This window comes from Portunus trituberculatus, chromosome 41 (genome assembly GCF_017591435.1).
Source record: "Portunus trituberculatus isolate SZX2019 chromosome 41, ASM1759143v1, whole genome shotgun sequence".
Lineage (NCBI taxonomy): Eukaryota > Metazoa > Arthropoda > Malacostraca > Decapoda > Portunidae > Portunus > Portunus trituberculatus.
In genome coordinates this window covers 695,445-705,272 of record NC_059295.1, presented here as the reverse complement: position 1 = coordinate 705,272, position 9,828 = coordinate 695,445, and the positions used below count along the sequence as shown (strand labels likewise).

The following is a 9,828-nucleotide window of genomic DNA, read 5'->3' as shown; positions in this document are numbered from 1 at the left end:
TATATATATATATATATATATATATATATATATATATATATATATATATATATATATATATATATATATATATATATATATATATATATATATATATATATATATATATATATATATATATATATATATATATATATATATATATATATATATATATATATATATATATATATATATATATATATATATATATATCATCGGATATACCTAACGTTTAATGTGTAAGATCTACCTCTGTTTGAGGATTAAAACGCATCTTTCTCAAATATATTTAATTCATCCTAAACTGAATTATAATAATAAATCACATGCTTAGATCACCAAGCAAACACCTGCTGCCTGTTCGCTCAGGTCATACAATAGTGTAAAACGCATCCAAACTGAACCAGTGTAATTACTGTAACTGTAAATATATAAATATATAGTAGATGATTGGATCCTCACATTGCTGAATAAATTAGTTGTTTGTGAGCATTTCATGCGCTGGACTGAGTTTCATAGTCTTGTATTGGGATGGCATCAATGTCCTTCGCTAGCTGGAGGCACAGACACGATACAACTTCAGGATGCACTGGATCCCATCGGAATCAGAAAGAGATGCTCCTTTCTTAGTCTTAGAACAACAGTCAGCTCAGGAACATTTAGGACCTAGTTCATGAGTTCCACCTGAGCAGCAGGCACAACTACGTCTTCAGATAAAACACTTTTACATGAGAAACGTGTGATTTAACTCTTGTTTCATCGGGAAAACTACTACAATCATAACCATGGAATTATTTGTATGTAGATATGATCTTGTGTGTGTGTGTGTGTGTGTGTGTGTGTGTGTAATTCACTGTTTGATCTACTGCAGTCTATGACGAGACAGCCAGACATTACCCTACGGAACGAGCTCAGAGCTCATTATTTCCGATCTTGGGATAGGTCTGAGACCAGGCACACACCACACACCGGGACAACAAGGTCACAACTCCTCGATTTACATCCCGTACCTACTCACTGCTAGGTGAACAGGGGCTACACGTGAAAGGAGACACACCCAAATATCTCCACCCGGCCGGGGAATCGAACCCCGGTCATCTGGCTTGTGAAGCCAGCGCTCTAACTACTGAGCTACCGGGCCGTGTGTGTGTGTGTGTGTGTGTGTGTGTGTGTCTGTGCGAAAGAAATTGCTATCTGATATAGTGAAAAAAAAAAAAAATCATGCTCTCAGACAATGTACATTAGAAAAGTACAGAAGGATTATTGTAGGTATTTATGTGTGCAACGATGAATACACTCGCCTTTTCTTCGTTGCTTATCTCAAGGAGAGCGAGTGAACTACTAAAAAAAAAAACAAGTAGATAGTAACGAAGGAGGACGCTTGAAGCAAGGCCACACTGTAGAATTGAGTGTAGATAACCATCATTCAATAAAATTTAACTGTTCCTCTAAATATAAAACGTTCCTTTTCACGTATCATTCCTCTTGACTTTCGATCAACAGTTTTTTTTTCCTTTTAAGTTCAGAATGTTTTTTTTTTTTGTCTTGATTCCGCTTTTATATGGATTTAATTTCATAATTGTGAAAAACCATGGAGGTAAGGATTCTTTTGCATATATAGTTATATACCAAAGTTTTTCTGGTGCTGACGATAATGAGGATGTGAAAATTTTGTAATAAATTAGTAAATAAGGAGATAAAATTGAATTTAGATTACACTGATTTCACGACGATGTAAGAGCGGGAAGTGTAGTAATGGAGTGAGGGAGAGGGGGATTCAACGGTCGTGGCTCGTTTAAGGGTGCTTAAGACAATTATTATTTATCATTTGCGCTAGTACGAATATGACATGGTCTCGTAATCCCTGCTGTGGTATTTCGTACCCATAGGCCTTGGAGATATCTCAGTGACCCCATCGACCCCATGACTCACTTAATGAGCATACCGATCCCACTTAAGGTCCCGACCCTAAGCAGGATCGGAATGCTTTGGTTTGATAACCTCTGCGCTAGACGATGATTGGTGACGGGGAGACCCACCCACCAAACTTGTCTTCTAGCGCCGCCGCTACTGCCAAACTCAAGTGGTCGTTCCCTGGAGTCGTTATTATCTGCATCAAGGAAGGAAAATTATTTGATGAATCATAGTCTGCTGATAGATAAATACCTCCATCCCACACGCTGAGCAGAACAATACGACATCGCGATAAATGAACAGTGGGAGATAAGATCTGTTACAGAGAAAACAAGATAAGAATGAAGTATACTTAAGGGCAGCACACACATCGACTCACGTGATACACACTTGTTAGCGTCTCAGCAGATCTTAATAGTAAACAGTCTTACTTCAAGGAGTTCACACAAGAAAAACACAACTGGATCATAGCACTGAACAGTACCTGTAGTCCCAGGGGCAAGCCTTCCTTGCTGAGGCCAAGAGGCACGGAAGTGCAGGGCAGCTCAGTGGCACTGGCGATGGCGGTGAAGCTCATGTCCTTCCAGAAGCAATGAAGTTCTCCATGGAAGGGCGCCACTGCAGGCATCGTGGGCGTCAGCAGCACGCTGTTCTGGCCGAGGATTTCCTGTCCCACAAATTATACACGTGGCAGCAAATGAATATGGAGGAACTAACACGTGTCTGCCTAACCATGAACTATTGATATGAAAAAACAAACAAAAAAACAAACAAACAAACAAACAAGCTGATCAACTATCTGATCACATGGAAATAAAAAAGCAAAAATGTTTGCGATTGATTTTGACCAAAATACTGCCAGGAACATCGCTCATTGCACGTATTGGATTCAAATTACCATTGAACATTTCTAATCTCATGAAGCCTTACTCATATACATACTACAACACAGCTACTGGTGTAAACTTTGCTTAATATTCCATACTGTGTATCACCACTTTTATAATGTTATATTAGATAATCAGAGACGCTAGTGTGTTGCATTTTCTACGAGTATGTAATAACATTCATTGATGTTTTCTGAAACATAATGTTTTTAACATTGTTATTGTTTTAGATTTATTTAGAATAAAACTTCAGTGTTCTAATGAAGTGACTCCACACACACTGCGGCTGTTGTGAAAAAATGGCAATCTAATTTAACACGCGACACGAAAGAAGTGTATATGTATATATATATATATATATATATATATATATATATATATATATATATATATATATATATATATATATATATATATATATATATATATATATATATATATATATATATATATATATATATATATATATATATATATATATATATATATATATATATATATATATATATATATATATATATATATATATATATATATATATATATATATATATATATATATATATATATATATATATATATATATATATATATATATATATATATATATATATATATATATATATATATATATATATATATATATATATATATATATATATATATATATATATATATATATATATATATATATATATATATATATATATATATATATATATATATATATATATATATATATATATATATATATATATATATATATATATATATATATATATATATATATATATATATATATATATATATATATATATATATATATATATATATATATATATATATATATATATATATATATATATATATATATATATATATATATATATATATATATATATATATATATATATATATATATATATATATATATATATATATATATATATATATATATATATATATATATATATATATATATATATATATATATATATATATATATATATATATATATATATATATATATATATATATATATATATATATATATATATATATATATATATATATATATATATATATATATATATATATATATATATATATATATATATATATATATATATATATATATATATATATATATATATATATATATATATATATATATATATATATATATATATATATATATATATATATATATATATATATATATATATATATATATATATATATATATATATATATATATATATATATATATATATATATATATATATATATATATATATATATATATATATATATATATATATATATATATATATATATATATATATATATATATATATATATATATATATATATATATATATATATATATATATATATATATATATATATATATATATATATATATATATATATATATATATATATATATATATATATATATATATATATATATATATATATATATATATATATATATATATATATATATATATATATATATATATATATATATATATATATATATATATATATATATATATATATATATATATATATATATATATATATATATATATATATATATATATATATATATATATATATATATATATATATATATATATATATATATATATATATATATATATATATATATATATATATATATATATATATATATATATATATATATATATATATATATATATATACATATATATATATATATATATATATATATATATATATATATATATATATATATATATATATATATATATATATATATATATATATATATATATATATATATATATATATATATATATATATATATATATATATATATATATATATATATATATATATATATATATATATATATATATATATATATATATATATATATATATATATATATATATATATATATATATATATATATATATATATATATATATATATATATATATATATATATATATATATATATATATATATATATATATATATATATATATATATATATATATATATATATATATATATATATATATATATATATATATATATATATATATATATATATATATATATATATATATATATATATATATATATATATATATATATATATATATATATATATATATATATATATATATATATATATATATATATATATATATATATATATATATATATATATATATATATATATATATATATATATATATATATATATATATATATATATATATATATATATATATATATATATATATATATATATATATATATATATATATATATATATATATATATATATATATATATATATATATATATATATATATATATATATATATATATATATATATATATATATATATATATATATATATATATATATATATATATATATATATATATATATATATATATATATATATATATATATATATATATATATATATATATATATATATATATATATATATATATATATATATATATATATATATATATATATATATATATATATATATATATATATATATATATATATATATATATATATATATATATATATATATATATATATATATATATATATATATAACCATGAAAATTTCGGAACCGGAATGGTGACCGCCTTGTTCTGACTCACTGGACAGCCTCGTCATTGTGCTGGACTTGTGCTGCACCAGCACTGTAAAGTAGAGAGTCTTCTGCTTTGTTGTTCTTTACTGCAATATCATCTTATCTTTTGATTTTTAGTTTAATTCAACTCGTGAGGAACGCAAGGTCGGCCTTGTGGCCCGTTTTTCTATGTATGTATATGCATGTAATATATTTCCTATATTTTGTTCTCTTCGCTGTTTTCTCTGGATCTCATGCACAAACTCACCAAAAAAATTTTCTGAGTATTTCTCCAGCTGAAGCGTGGGTCCAGGAATTTTTTATAAAAATATCTGAATGAGGTGGAGACGGTCAGTAGGCTGAAGCTGTGCCGCCCACGCCCAAACGTCCACCGCAGCCACTCCTCCAGTAAGTTGACGGTGCCCTGTGGGAATGAAGAGACAAAGGAGGAAACTGAATAGAATAGGAGTCTTTTAAAATGACAATAAACTATTTTAAATAATACTGAAACTATGTAATGCTTCAAGAGCAGTTAACGAGTGATGACCGGTGGAAGCGCAGGAACCCCATCTTCCATAGTCCCACAGGCCCACAGTGTCCCTTCCTTGGAGAATAGGAATTGCCTATTCATTCCTAGCAAAGAAACTACGAAAGTTGTCTCTGTGAAAGGGAAATATTATGCAAGAAAGCACAACAAGGAAATGTTATGCAAAAAAGCACAGCATCCAAGCTTTTGTTTATTTACTTATCTATTTTTAAGAAGCAACATAAATAATAAGAATAGTTGACCCTCACCTGACGGTTCTTCATATCGGTGAGCAAGCTAGCTTCGTCTTTGCTCTCTTCTGCCAGTTTGTTTCGCCAGACGTCAGTTGAGTGTTCCATATCAATCGGCCACTGGAACTGTACTCACGCATGTTAATAATCTCGATGGATGTGAATTCAGAATTATATCTTAAGAAAATAATGCTGAAAATCATGCGCACAAACAACATTAGAGTTAAGTGGATTAGGATCTCGTTACGTTGCTCATCTAAGGATATCATTTAATCTCAACAATGTAAAATATTTCTGTAAGTACATCTATCATTCCAGTGCTTCTCTCGATGAACAAATGCCTCCCTCAGTGAATGACGTGACTCAAGGTAGCAGCGAGGAGTAGATTACCTGGCAAGTAGTGGCCCCGAAGGAGTTGTGCAGGTGGTAGTGAGCAGTGTGCAAGGCTTCGCATAGAGACGGCTCCGTGCGGCGGCACCAGGGAGAGTTCAGACTATCTACCCACCTGCCCACGTGGAGGAACAAGGGAGTTACTGATGTGCAAAAGTCCTCAATGAAGATGCAACATTAAATTTTCAGAATTGGTTATATTGATGAAAATTGTGCTTCACTAGAGGATATGTAGAGTCATATCTACTCGCAAAACAAGAAAAACAAGAAAAGAAACTACTACTACTGCTACTACTACTACTACTACTACTACTAGTACTACAATAAATACTACTACTACAATAAATACTACTTCTGCTACTACTTGTACTACTACTATTACTACTACTACTAGTACTACTGCTGCTGCTGCTGCTTTTTTAATTTTTATGTAGGAGAGAGGGACAGCCAAGGGAAGAAATAGAATAAAATAGAAAAAAAGAAGACCCACTTGGATGCTGGTTCTCTACACGAAAGAAAAGCGCTAGCCAAAATTAGGGGAGCAAATGTCTTGATACCTCCCTCTTAAAAGAAGACAAGCCGTAGGAAGGCGGAAATACAGAAGCAGGTAGGGAGTTCCAGAGTTTACCAAGGAAAGGTAAGAATGATAGAGAGTACGGGTTACCTCTTACATTAGAGAGATGGACAGAATAGGAATGAGAAGAAGAAGAAAGCCTTGTGCAGCAAGGCCGCAGGAGGAGGGGAGACATGCAGTTAGCAAGATCAGTAGATCAGTTAGCATGAAAATAGCAACAAAAGATAGAAAGAGATGCAACATTTCGGCGGTGAGAAATAAGCTGAAGACAGTCAGTCAGAGGAGGGGAGTTGATGAGACGAAAAGCTTTTGATTCCACCCTATCTAATAAAACTGTGTGAGTGGAACCCCCCTAAACATGCGAAGAGTACTCCATACAAGGACGGATAAGGCCCTTGTACAGAGTTAGCAGTTGGAGGGGCGAGAAAAACTGGCGGAGACGCCTCAGAACGCCTAACTTCATAGAAGCTGTTTTAGCAAGAGATGAGATGTGAAGTTTCCAGTTAAGATTATGAGTAAAGGACAGACCGAGGATATTCAGTGTGGAAGAGGAGACAGTTGAGTGTCATTGAAGAAGAGGGGATAGTTGTCTGGAAGGTTGTGTCGAGTTGATAGATGGAGGAATTGAGTTTTGAGGCATTGAAAACTACTAGATTTTCTCTGCCCCAATCGGAAATCTTAGAAAGATCAGAAGTCAGGCGTTCTGTGGCGTCCCTGCGTGATCTGTTGACTTCCTGAAGGGTTGGTCGTCTCTGAAAGAACGTGGAAAGATGTAGGTGGTATCATCAGCGTAGGAGTGGATAGGGCAAGAAGTTTGGTTAAGAAGGTCATTAATGAATAATAGAAAGAGTGGGTGACAGGACAGAACCCTGAGGAACACCACTATTAATAGATTTAGGAGAAGAACAGTGGCCGTCTACCACAGCAGCAATAGAACGGTCGGAAAGGAAACTTGAGATAAAGTTGCAGAGAGAAGGATAGAAACCGTAGGAGAGCAGTTTTGAAATCAAAGCTTTATGCCAGACTCTATCAAAAGCTTTTGATATGTCTAACGTGACAGCAAAAGTTTCACCGAAATCTCTAAAAGAGGATGACCAAGACTCAGTAAGGAAAGCCAGAAGATCACCAGTAGAGCGACCTTGACGGAAGCCATACTGGCGATCAGATAGAAGATTGTGAAGTGACAGATGTTTGAGAATCTTCCTATTCAGGATAGATTAAAAACTTTAGACAAGCAAGAGATTAAAGCTATAGGACGGTAGTTTGAGGGATTAGAACGGTCACCCTTTTTAGGAACAGGCTGAATGTAGGCAAACTTCCAGCAAGAAGAAAAAGTAGAAGTCGATAGACAGAGTTGAAAGAGTTTGGCCAGGCAAGGTGCAAGCAAGCAAGCACAGTTTTTGAGAACAATAGGAGGGACCCCATCAGGTCCATAAGCCTTCCGAGGGTTTAGGCCAGAGGGCATGGAAAACATCATTACGAAGAATTTTAATTGTAGACATGAAATAGTCAGAGGGAGGAGGAGAGGAGGACAAGCCCAGAATCATCCAAGGTGGAGTTGTGAGCAAAGGTTTGAGAGAAGAGTTCAGCTTTAGAGACATAAGAGATGGCAGTGGTGCCATCAGGATGAAATAAAGGAGGAAAGATGAAGAAGTGAAGTTATTGAGATGTTTTGGCTAGATGCCAGAAGTCACGAGGGAGTTTGAGTTTGAAAGATTTTGACATTTTCTATTTATGAAAGAGTGTTTGGCAAGTTGAAGAACAGACTTGGCATGATTCCGGGCAGAAATATAAAGTGCATGAGATTCAGGAGATGGAAGGCTCAAGTACCTTTTGTGGGCAACCTCTCTATCATGTATAGCACGAGAACAGGCTGAGTTAAACCAAGGTTTAGAAGGTTTAGGTTGAGAAAAGAATGAGGAATGTACGCCTCCATGCCAGACACTATCACCTCTGTTATGCGTTCAGCACAAAGAGATGGGTCTCTGACACGGAAGCAGTAATCATTCCAGGAAAATCAGCATAATACCTCCTCAGGTCCCCCAACTGGCAGAGGCAAAACGCCAGAGGCACCTTCGCTTTGGGGATCCTGAGGAGGATTGGAGAAATAGGACAAGATACAGAAATGAGATTGTGATCGGAGGAGCCCAACGGAGATGATAGGGTGACAGCATAAGCAGAAGGATTAGAGGTGAGGAAGAGATCAAGAATGTTGGGCGTGTCTCCAAGACGGTCAGGAATACGAGTAGGGTGTTGCACCAGTTGCTCTAGGTCATGGAGGATAGCAAAGTTGAAGGCTAGTTCACCAGGATGGTCAGTGAAGGAGAGGAAAGCCAAAGCTGGTGGTGAACATTGAAATCTCCAAGAATGGAAATCTCAGCGAAAGGGTAGAGGGACAGAATGTGCTCCACTTTGGAAGTTAAATAGTCAAAGAATTTACTATAGTCAGAAGAGTTAGGGAGAGATAGACAGCACAGATGAATTTAGTTTGAGAGTGACTGTTAAGTCGAAGCCAGATGGTGGAAAACTCGGAAGATTCAAGAGCGTGGGCACGAGAGCAAGTTAAGTCGTTGCGCACATAGACGCAACATCCAGCTTTGGAATGAAAATGAGAATAGAGAAAGTAGGAGGGAACAGAGAA

At 31.3% G+C, this 9,828-nt stretch overlaps 1 protein-coding gene across 3 annotated transcripts in view; it reads right to left on the bottom strand.

The window, feature by feature from the left end:
- Positions 1-1,620: 1,620 nt before the first annotated feature.
- LOC123517157 (fatty-acid amide hydrolase 2-like) overlaps positions 1,621-9,828 on the bottom strand; it is a 16,895-nt gene continuing 8,687 nt past the window's right edge. For all 3 annotated transcript variants that reach the window (XM_045277133.1, XM_045277134.1, XM_045277136.1), the window contains 5 exons: positions 6,614-6,728; positions 6,242-6,349; positions 5,715-5,870; positions 2,381-2,563; positions 1,621-2,092 (listed from right to left, as the gene is read on the bottom strand). In XM_045277133.1, the coding sequence (XP_045133068.1) occupies positions 1,991-2,092; positions 2,381-2,563; positions 5,715-5,870; positions 6,242-6,349; positions 6,614-6,728 (664 nt within the window). In that variant the 3' untranslated portion in view covers positions 1,621-1,990. The remainder of the gene's footprint in view (positions 2,093-2,380; positions 2,564-5,714; positions 5,871-6,241; positions 6,350-6,613; positions 6,729-9,828) is intronic.